Source organism: Salarias fasciatus, chromosome 18 (assembly GCF_902148845.1).
Source record: "Salarias fasciatus chromosome 18, fSalaFa1.1, whole genome shotgun sequence".
In the NCBI taxonomy this organism is placed as follows: Eukaryota; Metazoa; Chordata; class Actinopteri; order Blenniiformes; family Blenniidae; genus Salarias; species Salarias fasciatus.
In genome coordinates this window covers 7,679,923-7,695,353 of record NC_043762.1, presented here as the reverse complement: position 1 = coordinate 7,695,353, position 15,431 = coordinate 7,679,923, and the positions used below count along the sequence as shown (strand labels likewise).

At 48.1% G+C, this 15,431-nt stretch overlaps 2 protein-coding genes across 4 annotated transcripts; one reads left to right on the top strand and one right to left on the bottom strand.

The window, feature by feature from the left end:
* Positions 1-407: 407 nt before the first annotated feature.
* rc3h1b (ring finger and CCCH-type domains 1b) lies at positions 408-12,399 on the top strand. Of its 3 annotated transcripts, none has more exons than XM_030115546.1 (20): positions 408-552; positions 1,587-2,008; positions 2,919-3,039; positions 4,803-5,042; positions 5,134-5,309; positions 5,408-5,608; positions 5,711-5,843; positions 5,933-6,051; positions 6,138-6,250; positions 6,337-6,579; positions 6,667-6,878; positions 6,977-7,380; positions 7,453-7,611; positions 7,697-7,849; positions 7,923-8,148; positions 8,266-8,359; positions 8,458-8,554; positions 8,683-8,913; positions 9,117-9,220; positions 9,352-12,399. In XM_030115546.1, exons 2-20 carry the CDS (start codon positions 1,778-1,780, stop codon positions 9,506-9,508), a joined length of 3,414 nt encoding a protein of 1,137 aa, XP_029971406.1. In that variant the 5' UTR covers positions 408-552; positions 1,587-1,777; the 3' UTR covers positions 9,509-12,399. The 3 variants fall into 3 exon arrangements, with proteins under 3 accessions (XP_029971406.1, XP_029971407.1, XP_029971408.1); XM_030115547.1 differs by having other exon boundaries at positions 8,269-8,359; positions 9,352-9,508; XM_030115548.1 differs by having other exon boundaries at positions 9,117-9,226; positions 9,352-9,488.
* Positions 12,349-15,405, bottom strand: LOC115405852 (glyoxal reductase). Its single transcript, XM_030115598.1, has 7 exons — positions 15,176-15,405; positions 14,267-14,515; positions 13,898-13,999; positions 13,720-13,811; positions 13,469-13,651; positions 13,330-13,389; positions 12,349-13,119 (listed from the first exon to the last, which is right to left on the bottom strand). The coding sequence occupies exons 1-7, from the start codon at positions 15,249-15,251 to the stop codon at positions 13,024-13,026; spliced, it is 858 nt and encodes a 285-aa protein (XP_029971458.1). The 5' UTR covers positions 15,252-15,405; the 3' UTR covers positions 12,349-13,023.
* Between the last annotated feature and the right edge of the window lie 26 nt (positions 15,406-15,431).

Below are 15,431 nucleotides of genomic sequence, written 5' to 3'. Positions count from 1 at the left end.
CACTCAGTAGCACTGTCACAGTGAGACATTACCTTCTCCTCCTGCTTACTTCACAAGAAAACGAAATCCTGCCATCAAAATACTTTTTAATTTGAAAGATATCCCACTGGCGCAGAGTTATGAAAATTACACCCACATCAGTGTTGGAAATCTTGAAATCATCCTCCTTCATAATCCCTGTGAACAGAAGCACTTTGATATCCCAGAAAAACAAAAACAAAAATTCAGATCATTCTACTAGTTTTTTTCATAGTTTTAAATCAGAAATTATATTTCAAATGTAAAACTGTTGATGATATTTATTTAAAGAACTTCAGTGTGCGAGTGTGTGATTGCCCTGTACTGTCGACAGAGGGCGCTCGGAGCTCACACGGAGATGCGCGTGCACGCAGCCGCGCGCCCCCTCGTCCAGCTAGCTGTAACCGGCTAGCCGCCGTCGAGCTGACACCCTCCCAAACCTCGGCGCAGCTCCGCTGCACAGTCGACATGGCAGCAAAATATCACAGCGATTTCCTACACAGACATGAAGAATCTCCGAGTCTTCTGGGATAAGTGAGTAGCGTCGGCCCGAGCGACACGTTTTATGAGCGGGAGAACTTTAATGTTGGTTTTCAGTCACATTAATGACGCATAGCGATGGTGAACTGATGCTAACAGCTAGCCGCTGTCTTAGGGAGGAGTAATGTTTGTTCGTTAGCCTGTTAGCGTTCTGTGCTCATCCTAACCACAGCTGCTTTACTGATCATGACCAAACACCGCCGCAGCGTTTTGTGTGCTCTGTGTCAGATTTAGAATGTATGCGGGGAATAAACATTATGCTTCACGGTAGTATCAGATACTAGCGTTACATAATATCACTGCAAGCCAAATGGCTGTCTGTGGATCGCTTGCTAGCTGTCGTTTACTCGATATTGGAATAAATATTTTTGGCCGTATTTAGAAATATAGCTGGATAATAACACGTCGCTAATATTACCAGTGCGATTTCATTGTCCTGTCTAATCAGGCTACGTTTGATCGCCAGCCAAGCTAGCTCACTAGCCACCCATAGCTTTTAATGCTAAACGTGAGCTAACGATAGCGTCAATCTGCTCGTTTATTTAGGGCTCAATTAAAATAATCTAGAGACAGGAATCTGGAGAGATGACTGCAGCTTCAGTGGAACGTTGTAGAAAGAATTTAGGAGCGTATCCGCGATGTGATGTCTGTGTACTTTCACCCAGCTGTATTAGCATAGTTAGCTTCGTTCCAAGTTGGATAGCTGTTCAGTACCCTTTGTCCACAGTGGTAACCAGCTCTAGTAAGTAGGCCACAGCACTTGTTTTGATCATCTCCGTCGTCTGTCTCTTCTTCTCCCTGCTCTATATCTTCATCTTTCTCTCTGTTTTTCACCAAAAAATTAACATGATGTCATTTTTCCCCATTACACTGCAATTTGTCATCTTCCACCTTAATTGGGCATTTTAGAAGAGGATCAGTTTTAGTTTGACACATATGTATAGATTGTATGCAAAATCTGACTTGTTTGCACACGTTCTAAATATTTGCACATGTTTAACAGTTGTTTTTCTCCCCTTCTTTTGCAGTATTCATCACGCGATGTGATCCAAAATCCACAATGTGTGAGGACATTTAAGAACGATTGAGTTCGGAAGAAAAACATCTTGATTCCAGTGGAATCTTCCATATATATAAATATATATAATTATATTTTTTTTCTCTGCGTTAAAGCTTAACTTACATTTATACACACACCCACCCCCATCAATATATCACCATGCCAGTGCAAGCACCACAATGGACAGAGTTCCTGCTGTGCCCGATCTGCACGCAGACGTTTGAGGAGACTGTCCGCCGGCCCATCAGTTTGGGCTGTGGACACACCGTCTGCAAGATGTGCCTGAACAAGTTGCACCGCAAGGCCTGTCCCTTTGACCAGACAGCCATCAGTACGGACATCGAGCAGCTCCCTGTCAACACAGCCCTGTTGCAGCTGGTGGGAGGCCAGGTGAGATGTGTGTGTGTGTGCGCTTTTACATTATCTGTAGAGCAGGTGCACAGACATCTCACATTATCTGTACAGGGTATTTTTTTTTTTCTTTTGAAGGAAAGTTATAGCTAATTACTGTTTACTGGTTGTGCTGTGGAGTCACGTTCGGGTCTTTACATGATGCGCATAGCTTGGGGATTCCATTAATGAGTCATGCTCAAGTCATTGAGCAATGACTTTAATTCTGTTGGTTTACCGATCGCTGGCTGTAAAGTGCTGTTTGACCAACAGGGTGAGGCAGACTTAATGCTGTCGTGACATGTTTGCCAAGTTTCCAAGTTTAGATTGAAATAATAGGTAGCGTCAGTGGGTTGACCGCATTGCTGAGGTATGTCTGAAACTGTCTCGTGTGTGTGTGTGCATGTACTCTCTCAGATCACGTGAATATTCGCTCGTCAGTGTCTCTTACAGAGTGTATTTCAACAAAGAATCATGATCAAGTAACGTTAATGGATTTGTGAACACAGCTGACATTAAAAGATTCAGATCAGCAGGTGTGATGAGCTCTTGGACTCTGGATTGGTTGGATTTTTCTGTAATTTCCAACTGCTGAATAGTTTGTCACCTGTCCATACTGGTGGACTTGTTGCTGTTGTCAGGTGTCTGAAAAATCCAGACAGAATTTAATTGCATTTTTTTTTTTTTTTATAGTCAGCACTTTTTAACCGCCGATCAGGAATCGCTTCAGCTCCGTGAATCACAAATACAGCACGTTTCGATCTCGATTCATCATGCGGTTTTAAAAAGAAATCACGGTTGCGACATTTCAACCAAAACTCCACCAATAATTTATGGTAACTTACTTAACTGAGAACGCTTCACTCAGTCAGGATGTCCTCATTTTCTTCATCCCCGGTTTCTGTCGCAGGTTCCTAAGGCTCAGCCTGTGGCCTTGATCACCAGTCCGGAGGATTCGCAGCATTATGAGGAAGCCAGGCAGTGTGTGGAGGAGCTGGCCCTCTACCTCAAACCTCTCAGCAACACCCGAGGTACTCACACACACACACACACACGCACGCACGCACACACGCTCGGGCCATTTACCTTTTAATAGGTTGTCTTTTACAACACTCGTCGCCTTTTTGGTTGTTTTCAGGAAAGACGGTCTCGCACACAATGCTCTTTATTTTTAGGATGTGAGAATGTAACTGTGAAGTGACTGTTAGTGGACCGGAGCTTGTTCCTTCTTGAAAAAAAGAAATTAGTTTTCTTGGTCACGGCATGTAAAAAGCAGTTTAAGAAAGAAGAAAAAAAAATAATAAATCAGATCAATCAATCGGTTTGTGATGGATTTCCATGGTGGGACGGTTTAAAAACGAGAGCGAGTGATTAAGTTCATAAAGATGTGTGAGAACAGTCCGCCTTGAATGCTGTTCACACCTTGACGTAGTTTAAGTGGCATTTATTAGACATTTTTGTGCTTCATTCAGTCTCCAAACTCCATAAATTCCAGAATTATTGCCCAATGATGTATTTGAGGGCTTTTAGAACATCTTCTCATCAATTATGAATGAAATATAGTGGAGTTTTCTTTGATTTCAAGCTGAAAACTGCTGCTTTAATTTGGACTGGTGACTAATGATCAATTTTATCTGGAATCAGTTTCAAATGATTGTTTTAAGCTGGTTGAATCAATCATATGTTAAAGGGGCCAGAATTTACATTTATTGAAAGATGTGCTTTAAAGCAGTTGCTGTTAAGCTACAGAATAGAATATTTATTGCTCTTTTAAATGTTGATTTATAATTATGAGGAAATAAGTCAGAGATTGTGAAGCTTCTTGGGACAAATTGGCAGAAACAGCATTTTGAAAATGCACTTGAGAGGTGGCATCATGAACAGAAATGTTTGATAGAATACAGTGTTTCCTGTAGGATTTCTTTTCAGCTCTCTGGTTCACATGACTGCAGATTCTACTTTCATTATCTATTTCTGGCATGAAAATGACTTTTAAAGACTGATTATTATTTTATTATAAATATAATTTTATAATTAATTAATTTAACAGAATGCAAAAGAATAAAAAGGTTCATCGGCACCATTATTATCATTATGTGCCGTTCTCCTTCACTCTGTTCCACCGCTCCTCCCGGTCTAATGTTAGTTTTCTCACGATTACATAAAACATAAACGTTAGATAATTTACACTCGCATCACATCTGATTACAAGTGTGAACAGTTTTTTTTTTTTTCCCCCCAAACATCACAATTTATGAGTCAGTGCACGACTAATGATCCCTGATTAGTGTCTTCCTCGGGTTTTTCTTTCTCTTCTTAGAGAAATATTTGATCAAGCTCATGTGAAAATGCAGTCAGTGGTTCCAGCATGGTGTTAGCTTAATGGTACCAGGTAAAAAAAACAACAATGAAAAGAAATTTGAAGAAGTGGCGGCCAACCACTCCTGAATCAACGTAGAGGAACAAAAAAACAAAATCCACTTTGAAGCATCACATTCAATTTATTGCAAAGTGAAGCTGAGGACAGAGCCCTCCTGTCCTCAGGTGCCCTGAACAAGTTGTAAACCTATAAATAGCAGCTCCAACTGTTGATGCGGGTGGGAACCTCCTCTGATAACCTCCTGGATTTCCACTTAGCGTTTTCACACTTTCACACTCCAGCTCCTGTCTGTAGGATAAAGGGGGATAAAGCACGTTTCAGTTCCTCTCACAATGTGAAAACCCGTCACGGACCTCTGATGAAAGTCACTTGCTGTGTCGGTGTAATGATTTCCAGTAACGGCCTTGTCACCAGGTGTGGGTCTGAGCAGCACGGCCCAGAGCATGCTGAGTCGCCCCATGCAAAGGAAGCTGGTGACGCTCGTCCACTGCCAGCTGGTGGAGGAGGAAGGTCGCGTTCGAGCCATGAGAGCGGCGCGCTCCCTGGGAGAGCGGACCGTCACCGAGCTCATCTTGCAGCACCAGAATCCACAGCAGCTGTCCTCCAACCTGTGGGCCGCCGTGCGCGCGCGAGGATGTCAGTTTCTCGGCCCAGGTCCGGAAATCATCGCCACGGAGGAGGTCTATTTGTTCTCTTCCCAGAGTTTTCTGTTAATCTTTTTTTTTTTTTTTTTAAATACATCCAGCAATGCAAGAGGAAGCACTGAAGCTGGTCCTCCTCGCTCTGGAGGACGGTTCTGCGCTCTCCAGGAAGGTGTTGGTTCTCTTTGTGGTCCAGAGGCTGGAGCCACGCTTCCCTCAGGCCTCAAAAACCAGCATCGGCCATGTGGTGCAGCTCCTCTACAGGGCGTCCTGCTTCAAGGTATCCTGCTTTCTGTCCAGAGCTCTGTCTTCCGGGCCTTTTTTGACTCCCGTTTTCTTGGCAGAGAAAATGAATTTAACTCTCTCCTTGTTGTTCAGGTCACCAAACGTGACGAAGATTCGTCCCTCATGCAGCTGAAAGAGGAGTTCCGTACTTACGAAGCCCTGCGGCGCGAGCACGACTCCCAGATAGTTCAGATTGCCATGGAGGGGGGGCTTCGCATCGCACCCGATCAGTGGTCTTCCCTGTTGTACGGAGATCAGTCTCACAAATCACATATGCAGTCTATCATAGATAAGGTGAGGATTTTTTTTTTTTTTTTTTGCAGCTCGCATGTCTCTGCAAACCGTCGACGCCTTGCCGATTGCTTCATAAAGCTCTGTGTTTACCGCCTCCTGTAGCTGCAGACCCCAGCATCTTTCGCTCAGAGTGTTCAGGAGCTGACGATTGCACTGCAAAGGACCGGCGACCCGGCCAACCTCAACAGGCTGCGGCCCCACCTGGAGCTGCTCGCCAACATCGACCCCAGTCCAGGTAACCAGGCAGCCTGGCCGTGCGTCACGCAGATCCAGACGCTCGGAACATTTTTAAACATCCATACTTCCCTTCACGCGTTTCTCCAGATGCACCTCCTCCGACATGGGAGCAGCTGGAGAAGGGGCTGGTAGCGGTGAAGACCGTGGTGCACGGCCTGGTGGACTTCATCCAGAACCACAGTAAAAAAGGAGCGGACCCCCAACAGGTCAGTGTGACGGGACGGAATCTGGGGAGACGAAGGGTTCCGGTAAATATGCACAAACTGACGAGGTCTGGACTGTTCTTCCGCAGCCTCCTCAGCACAGCAAGTACAAGACATACATGTGTCGTGACATGAAACAGAAAGGGGGCTGTCCTCGAGGAGCCAGCTGCACCTTCGCTCATTCTCAGGAAGAACTGGAGAAGTAGGTTCAGTAAATATCCACAAGAGGAACTCCTGTTAAATCACTGTCAGTGCTGAGTTTCTGTTTTTTTTTTTTTCTTCTTCCAGGTATCGTAAGATGAACAAGCGTCTTGCAGCTCGCCTCCCCGGCTCCGGAGGGCTGCTGCCGGACGACGGCCTGCCTCTCGATGTAGCAGTGACCCGGAAGCCTTCGCCCCTCACCAACGGCAGCGGCGCCGCCTCTCTGCCGCAGCTCATCGCCCGCGGCACAGACACCGTCGTCTCGCTGCTGCGGAAACCCGTCAAGATGGAGTCGGGGAGTCCCAGCGCGCCGGGGTCTCCGCCTGATGTGTGCGTTTCGGGTCCCGTTTTAAAACACAGAGTTACATGAAACACACAGAACCGAATAACCTGATTTGACTGGCTGTCTCTCCGTAGCCTGGACTCTGTCCCCAAGCCCGGGATGCCCCTCCCCCCTCACGCCATGGCCCACCCGAGGATGCCGACCGACCACCTGTCGGACGTGAAGCACATGCCCGTGGTGGCCCGGGGGTCGCCGGTGTACCCGCAGCCGCAGCTCCCCGAGATGTACTACGACACCCGCCCGCCCCCGGGGGGCTCTCAGTACGAGCCCCCCCAGTACCCCGCAGGTGAGGACAGATCGCCGTCTTTCCGTCTCCAACCCCAGAACGTTTTTGTCCTCCTGTCAGTGCTTCATTTTGAGGCGGGCGTGCTTGTCGTTGTTCAGGATACCCCTACCAGCAGCCGCCTCAGTATGTTCCCCGGGACTACATGCGTAACCCGCCTCCCAGTGACTCCGGACCCCCCTACCAGGATCCCTACCCCGGGTACGGCCCCCCGGAGCGCCCGTACCAGGCTCCTCACTCCGGGCCGCCGTTCTCCTATCCCCACCCTCCACATTATGACCGGGGTCGCCACGGGGGCTACGCCGGGCCCCCCCCTCCCCCGCAGCCTTACCCGTCCCAGAGGGACGGCCTGGTCAGGATGAGCCCGGCGCCGCTGGACGTCCCCCCTCCGTCGGGACAGGCCAGTTCTCTGTACCACCAGGAGCCCAGCGCCCGGGACAGATACCCCCCCGACGGGTACTACCCGGCGGGGGCGCAGCCGCCACCCATGAGGTCCTACGGCAGGGTGAGTCTCTCGGCTTTCCCGCTCTCTCCTCCGTGCCCGGACGCGGCGTGCAGTGACCTCCGTGTCCCACAGGGGCCGCCGTACGGCAGCTCGCAGCCCAGCCTGGACTACCTGCACCGCCGCCGCCAGGAGCTGCTGTCCCAGCTGGAGGAGAGGAAGGTCATCTCGCCGCCGCCGTTCGCCGCCTCCCCCACGCTTCCACATCCCTTCCCCAGCGACTACCCTCCCGAGGTCTCGCGCCGCTTCACGTTACTTCCCATCATGCTCTGAGTCTAGCCCTGCCTGCAGATGTGACTGAGCGTTTTTGCATCCGCAGTACGGCGAGGAGAGCTCCAAAGCTTTGAAGTGCAGAGATTCCGACTACGCAGGACAGTACTCCCCCTGGTCCTGTGAAACGATCGGCTCGTATATCGGTACAAAGGACGCCAAACCCAAAGACGTTATGGTTCCTGGTGCCATGGAGATGATGGTGAGTTCAAAGTGATGAGTTTTAATCGCTTCAGTCAGAGATCCGTCTCACGCAGTCTGCCTCCGCCTGTCAGAATGTGGACGCTAAAGGTCTGAGAGAACCGTCGCTGGAGGCTCCCCGACGGGCCGCTGAAGTGAAGGACGACGACCCCATCATCCCGTTCGGCCCCCAGCCCACCGTGTCGCGTTTCGGTGCCATCTCCCGCACCTCCAAGACCGGCTACCAGACCACTGGACCCGTGCAGGCGATGGTCTCCGCTCCCCAGAACCCGCCGAGCTCCAAACACATGGCCATGCCAGGTAACCACAGAACAGCGCTGTGAGCAGCCGTGCACATCACCGGGAATCTGCCTCGGCGCTCATGCGAGTCCTGTGTTCTTTACAGTTAATCATGATGCGTTTTCTCCTAATCCCCAGCAGAGTACAATTATGGAAGCCATGTTGGATGGGGCGGGGCTTCATATCCCTCCCACCCGGCTGCCTCCCCCTCTCAGGGACATTTCAGTGAGCGGTGGGTCCAGCGTTTGCTGTTTTTAACCATTGGCGTGAGTGATTTGTGAAGGGAGATGATGGTGACCCCCCCCCCCCCACTGTTCTCCGCCTCCACAGCCTGCCGATGGCGGCCTCGGACAGAGAGCAGTTGAAGATCGAGCTGCAGCAGGTCAACCAGCAGATCACCCAGCAGACCCAGATGCACAGCATCGAGGTGCGTGTGAAAGTCCGGGAGATGCAGCAATCACTTTTCCTGACCGCCCACGTGCTGTTGCAGTCTTGCGCGTTGCCAAAAACTTCCAGATTGCTCACTCACCCCCCCCCTCCCACTTCCTGTTGCAGGCTGCCAGTAACTCTTTACTCCTGCAGAGGGAAGCCAGCGCTCTGGCCGGCCAGCCCATCCAGCCCGGCCAGGCGCAGGCAGCAGGAGCCCCGCAGCAGCAGCAGCAGCCGCAGCCGCCCAAGTGGCCATCGGGGGGCGCTAATGCAACCTCCGTCTCCAGTGAGCAGCTGAGTCTGGAGCTCCACCAGGTGGAGAGAGAGATCGGGAAGAGGACCCGAGAGATGGCTTTGGTAGGTGGAGGAGGGGGGAGGTTGTTCCACAGACTCTTAGTGAACGTCTTTCTGAGGACATCAGGGTCAACCTGACAGTTCATAGAGCAGAAGTCAGGCGTTGAAGAGGGTCCTCTGACAGGCAGGCAGAACCTGCAGAGGTTAAAGTTCAGCTGTCATGGCCTTCAGAAGCGCTAACTTCCTGCAAATGTTTTCCACGCCAGGAAAACCAAGTGGCCCACGATGTTCAGCAGTTCAAGATGAAACCAGCTGAGAATGGACAGCCGGAGCACAAGACTCAACTGGAAGAGATCTCCCTGGCTCTGGGGTGAGCGTGAGTGTGTGTGTGTGTGTGTATATGTGTGTGTTGGGGTCTGTGTGTGTTGTTCCGTTGAGCCTGACGCCGTCTCTTGATTTCTGCTCGTCTCTTTGCTCTCTCCCCTCACGCTGGAAACTCAGCGAGGTGTCGAATGGCTCCAGCAGTCTGCAGGAGAGTGCAGTGGGCGGGTCCATGCTGTCACTGACCAATAAGACGTCAGCGCTGAGCCTGTGCTCCGACCCGGCTGCCCCGGGTTCAGAGATGCAGAAGAATGGCGTCGTCCATTCCTGCTCTTAGGAAGTACACACACACACACTCACACACACACACACATACACACACCTACATGAACACACACACGATGCTCAGTTGAACAGCATGCACAGGCACACATACACCCATTCTATTTAGAAGATGAGCAGTATCTGCCGTGACGAATTTTCTTTCTTTTTGTTCTGTGAATGAGCTTTTTTTAAATGACTTTCCTTGCCTGGAAACCAGGGCATATGATAACATTTCTTGTGTGTGTTGTTGTTTTTTTTTTCTTTTTCTTTATTCTTTTTTTTTTTTTTTTTGTACTGGGATTAGATAAACAAGGCTCGCATTAGATATCTATCTATCAGGACAGGAAGGCGTTGGTGATGCCGACAGTGACTTTCCCCCGATTCGACCTTCGAACCACGCGCGAGTCGTCTTCTCCCCCCTCCTCCCTCCACGCCATTCGGCGGCACAGAAACGGTTAGCGGGGGGGGGAGAAGAGCCCACGAACTTGCCGCCGACGAGTCGCGCCGCTTCGGGAACGCGCCGCGGGAAAGCCACGGCGAGCGAGCGCCGCTCGGCGCCACCCCCAAAATCGTAAACAGAGGTTGCCCAGATGTCGACGTCTGAGGAGGGAAAGGCGTTCAGTCCGCATGTATTCAGCCAAAAGGGGCGTGTCCTCCCTCACCTGGTTTTATTAAATGTATTTTACGAGCACGTCGCGTCTGTTTCATACTTGAAAAGCAGTTTATTGGGTATTTAATGGGAGCATTCTGTTTTAAGGATTGCAGCCAGTCGTTTTGATATTGAGCTTTTCCACCTTTTTTCTATAAGGGAGTCGACTCTGACCGGGCGGCGGCGTCTCGCCTTCAGCCAAATCTTGTGAGACAGTTTTTTTTTTGTTTGTTTTTTTTTAACATGTTCACAGATATTTTTTTTGAGTCATCCGGAGGGTGAATGAGAGCCGAGATCAGTTCATATTCAGCACAGAGTTCCCTCCTCAGAGCTTCTCATCTGGCCACACAAAAGGCCTCCCCATTGGGATTATCTCGTCATTTGTTTTCCTAACTTCTATGAAGTTGCCTTCCCTTGTGTCTTCTTTTCTTTTTCTTTTTTCGTTTTGAGTTTTTCATGCTTTGCATTGTTACGATTTTGGGTGGTGAAGCTCGCTCGGTGACGGCTTTGAGAAAATCTGCGCTCTTCTCCGTGGCGTCGACTTTAAAAACAAAAACAAAAAATAACGTTCCCGCAGAGGCGGCGGGCGTCGAGCGGACCCGGCTCACTGTCGCCATCACCGCCGCCACTCCTGTCGCTGCTCTCGCTCCGTCATCGAAGTTGTTTACTGCCGACGCTCGACTCGGAGCTCTTTGCCTTCTGTAAGCGGCGGGCGGAGGTGATGGTAAGTCTCGGCGAGTCCCTGCAACGGTTGGAGGGAGACGCAGCTTCTTCCTCGTCGGGGTCGTGACGGGCATCTCTCTTCGAATGCAAATGTTTTTGGGTTTTTTTGTTTTTCCTCCCCGACCACACTTAAAGCCTCCGGCTGCTCCTCGCTGCATTTATTGTTTTAGGTACACAGCTCACTTATACATATGAGTATGTATACATACATTAATATACTAAAGCACTATTAACGTGCCACCTCTTATTCTACTCGCTCAGCATTTATATTAAATGATCTCTACTTAGAATCAGCAAAATGTTTTGTTTTTGTTTTTGTTTTTTTTTTGGTTTGTTTTAGTTCGTTTTTCTGTCCACTGGTTGCCAACACAGACTTTATCCTTTCCCAGACGAAGGACTTCTGTGTGCATTGATGTGTGTTCACTTAATCTTTTGTGTTCAAACAAAGATGTTCTTTATAGACTATGCTTCCGAAGAAGACAAAATCTGTAACTTTGGAGAAATTTATGGAGATGTTTTTGTGTGTGCTAGATTGTATTGTAGAAAATGTACCCTGACTTAAGTTTTTTTTTTTTTTTTTTTTTTTGAAATCCTCAAAGCGTGCTGTACCGGGTGATAGTGTTGAGGTATTAGAGAAGTGTTTGTTTTTGCTCACGTCGCCCCCCGATGAGATCTAGAAGTCTCCACATGAAAGTTTAGCCTTAAAAACTCCCGCGATGCTCCATCCTTCTTTTTTTTTAGGAGCGTCGGATGAACTACAGGCCCAAAATTTAGAGTCCCGCGCCCCGAGAACCCCCGCAGGAAGCCAGACGGCGGCAACGATAATGCAGATCAAATCGGACCGTTTTTTTTTTTTTGTAGATCATCTTTTTTTCTTCTTCCTCTTGCAGTAGTTGGGTGAATCCACCGATCTGCAAGTCTTACTAATGCTTCAACGTGTTTTAAACCGACTCGGTAATTGGCAGTCCAGCGTAATCCAGATTAGATTTCTCGTCTCGGCTCCAGCTGAGCAGAATGAAGACAAACGGGGCGTTTTAGAGGTTCATTTCAATCTCCCGTGTGCGTGCATGTGTGTGCGTGTGTTTTTGTTTGTTTCCGAGTGGACCTGCTGCCTCCTTCCTGCATTCACACGACCTGTTAACCCTTCCCTCTCCCACCCGAGACCACTGAACTCTGTTACTGCTGTTTCAGGCTCACCTTTTATTCCCGGGCGTTTCCGGGGAGAAATTCAGCAAATGGCTTTTTTTTTTTTTTTTTTTTTTGTATGATTACTCCCTTGTAAAATATCTCTTAAATTAAGGTACAGGTTTGATTCCAGCAAGAAAAAAAAAAAGTTTTTATATGTATATTATACTCCATTAAGGAATGTCTAGAATTATCTTCCTCCAATGTGGATGTAGCCATTATTACGCCATTTTATGACTTTGTAAGAGAATTCACTGTGTGAAAATTGGTTTGCATTTTTGTATAATACAATCTGCTTTTTTTTTTTTGTTTGATACGAGAGGGAGGTCAAACTGGAAGTTTGAAGCGAGATAAGAAAAAAAAAATCCTGTGAAATTGAGAAAACAAAATGTAACTTATACAGTGATTCTGAGCTGAGGGGGGAAGAATAAATGATATTGCTAACTCTGGATGCTTCGTCTCTGCTTTATTCAGTCTGGTTTTGCCGAGAAGCACATAAATCTTTAAGCATCACTTTGAATTTCGCCTTCTGCACACAATTCTTGTAAAGCGCAACACAATTCACATCTGATCCAAAGGACAGGATTAGCAATCAGCTATATGATCCCAAGTTCATTCAGCAGATGTGGAAACAAGATTATAAAATCTAAGTCAGGGGTGTCAAACATTTCAGTTCAGGTGACAAAGATGGCACGACTGTATGATTTCCTGATGTAGAGAATCATTTGGTTAGAAATGTCTGATTTCTACACTTCAGTAACATTTTCTTCTATATAAAATACGACTTAAGTCATGTTTATGTAACGAAGACTATTAAGTTACGCAGAAAAAGTGGTGAAATATCAGTAAGTGCCCTGTAATTGATTAAAAAAAAAGGTGTTGGTGTGTTGATTCTAAGCTTTGTGTTCATCATCATGATCAAGTCGAACGATCGTCTAATCTCTCCAGTTTCCCTCCCTCTCCGCCGCCCGTTACTCCACATTGGTTGGATCCCAGGACACGTGTCTCCCATCATGCAGTCCTGCCAGAGCAGCCATGTCCGAATCGTCCAGCTGGAACTCCAACACCTGCAAACAAACGGCTGCTCTCTGACAACTGATCGATCCACATACCAATGATCTGAAAATGTAACTGCAGAGAGAAAAACTAAGGGAATCGGAGTATGTAGAGCCAGGTTGTGCAGATGATCTGCTACACGCTGACCTCTAGTGGAAAACTGCATTACTGGAAGATGGATCTAAAGTTTATTAAAAAAAAACAAAAAAACTCAAACGTACTTGACAGTTTTCTTGTACCCTGCTCTTTTTGGTAGATTTGGGGATTGTGACCACTCCATTCTGAGAGAAACAAAAGAATCAGTGTTACTGAGTGCAAAGACGAGTGTTGAACCGGGACTGTTGGGTGAGGAGTGACGACCTGAATGCTCCAGCGGACGCAGATCTGAGCTGGTGTGCGTCCGTGTTTCTCTGCGATGCGGCGTACGGTGGGATGGCTGAGAGCTTGACCTTTAGCCAGAGGACTGAACCCCTCGAACACGATGCCCTGGTCGGCGCAGTACCGGATCAGGGAGTCGGGCTGCTGGAACGGGTGATACTCCACCTGGGAGGTGGGATCAGCAGAACACTGAGATTTCCTGCACAGGATTCCTGCAGAACCATCCAGCCCACCTGGTTGACATGCGGCACCACGCTGCAGTCCTCCTTCAGCTGCTCCAGGTGGCGGATGAGGAAGTTGCTCACTCCGATCGCTCGGCACACCCCTGCCAAAACCCATCCAGCGGGTCAGCGTGCCAGCTGCCGCACAGGTTTTCTCTCTCAACAGAACAATCATTAAACTGTCGGTTACCTTCTTTGTGGAGCTCCTCCAGGGCTCTCCAGGTCTCAGCCCTCACCTCCCGGTTGGAACGGCCGGGTGTCATTGGTTCAGGCCAGTGCATCAGGTACAAATCTGGCAGAAAAAAGTTAACAAAGGGTGAATATTTATCAAAAGACTGGATGGCAACACCTCTGGTCACAAAAGAGGAGGACCTGCAGGTTGAACAGTGGTGTAGTGGTTTGCACGCTAGTGTCACATTCAGAGGGTCCATAGTTTGAGTTCACAAAAAAACATGTCTATGAGGGTAATTATTGGCTAAATAAGCCTGACGGTGTCTCTGTTTGACTGGAGACCCGTCCTGGTTCTACACTACTGGGTCGGCAGCCTTAAACTCCATACCAAAATATTCAACCTCCATCCGCGAGCAGGAGTCCAGACATGCCTTTCTCGCAGCTTTGTAGCCGTAGTTCCCGGGCCACAGCTTGTTAGTGAGCCACAGGTCACTCCGTGGGACGCCGCTCTCTCTGATGGCCTCTCCCAGCTTCTCCTCGCAGCCGTAGCGCTCCGCCGTGTCGATGTGGCGAAGGCCGCAGTCCTTGAGGGCGTACACGACGGCTTCGTGACAGTATCCACCCCGATGAGATGTTCCTACGAGAGAGAGAGAGAAGCTGATGTTTGGATATCTGTGAGAATGATTAATGGGAGACTGAAGGCCCTGGTTTGAACCTGGATGGACAGTTTGCCTGGCGTCTGCTCTCACTGTTACATGGACAATACGAAAGCCTGGATGGCGCTGAACTCTTCAAGAAACACATAACTCCTGTTCTGGCTCCCCACGCAGTTCAGTTTTCTTTTGTCAAAACTTTTTGTTATGTATATATGACCCTTTGTTGCAGTGGAGGTTGTTGTGAAAATGCTTTATAAATAAATGTTTTTAATCCTCCCTCACAGCTTGGAGACATGTTAAATGTGTCCATGGAGTCTGTCTGAGTTTCAGGAGACCTGTGATACACTCAAAATCACAGTGACAATGTCTTTAAAGCAGCAGGCTTTAAGAGGAATGATGGATGCATTATATCTATTTAAATGCAAGAGAACAATAAATGAGTGAATCATTCACAGTGAATCATCCACTGTGAATCAGTATCTAATGTGCTCTGGACATAATTGTTTCCCCCGACATGTTCAACTCTGTCTTCTCAAAACTTTTGATATGCAAAATAAAACAGCAGTGCCAATAACTGTTTCCAGTGATTTTAACCATGTCTAATTCAATGCCATATCCAGACTGTATAAAGTTAAACTCACCCAATCCGAGCATGGGGATCCTCAGACCATTAGAAAGGGAAACACTGAAAGAGTTTAACACTGAACTGAAAGACATTTTCACTCAAACCACCTAACAAATAGAAAGCACGAGAAATGTTTGCTCTGAGAAATCCCTCCAGTCCTGCTTTCCTTCCGCACGTCCTGGATCTTTGTTGATTGTTTGAAGTTAAAGTTTCACGGAAATATGTTTTCCTGCACAAGGTCCAACATTACAGTCTCTGGTTGTGTAAAGATT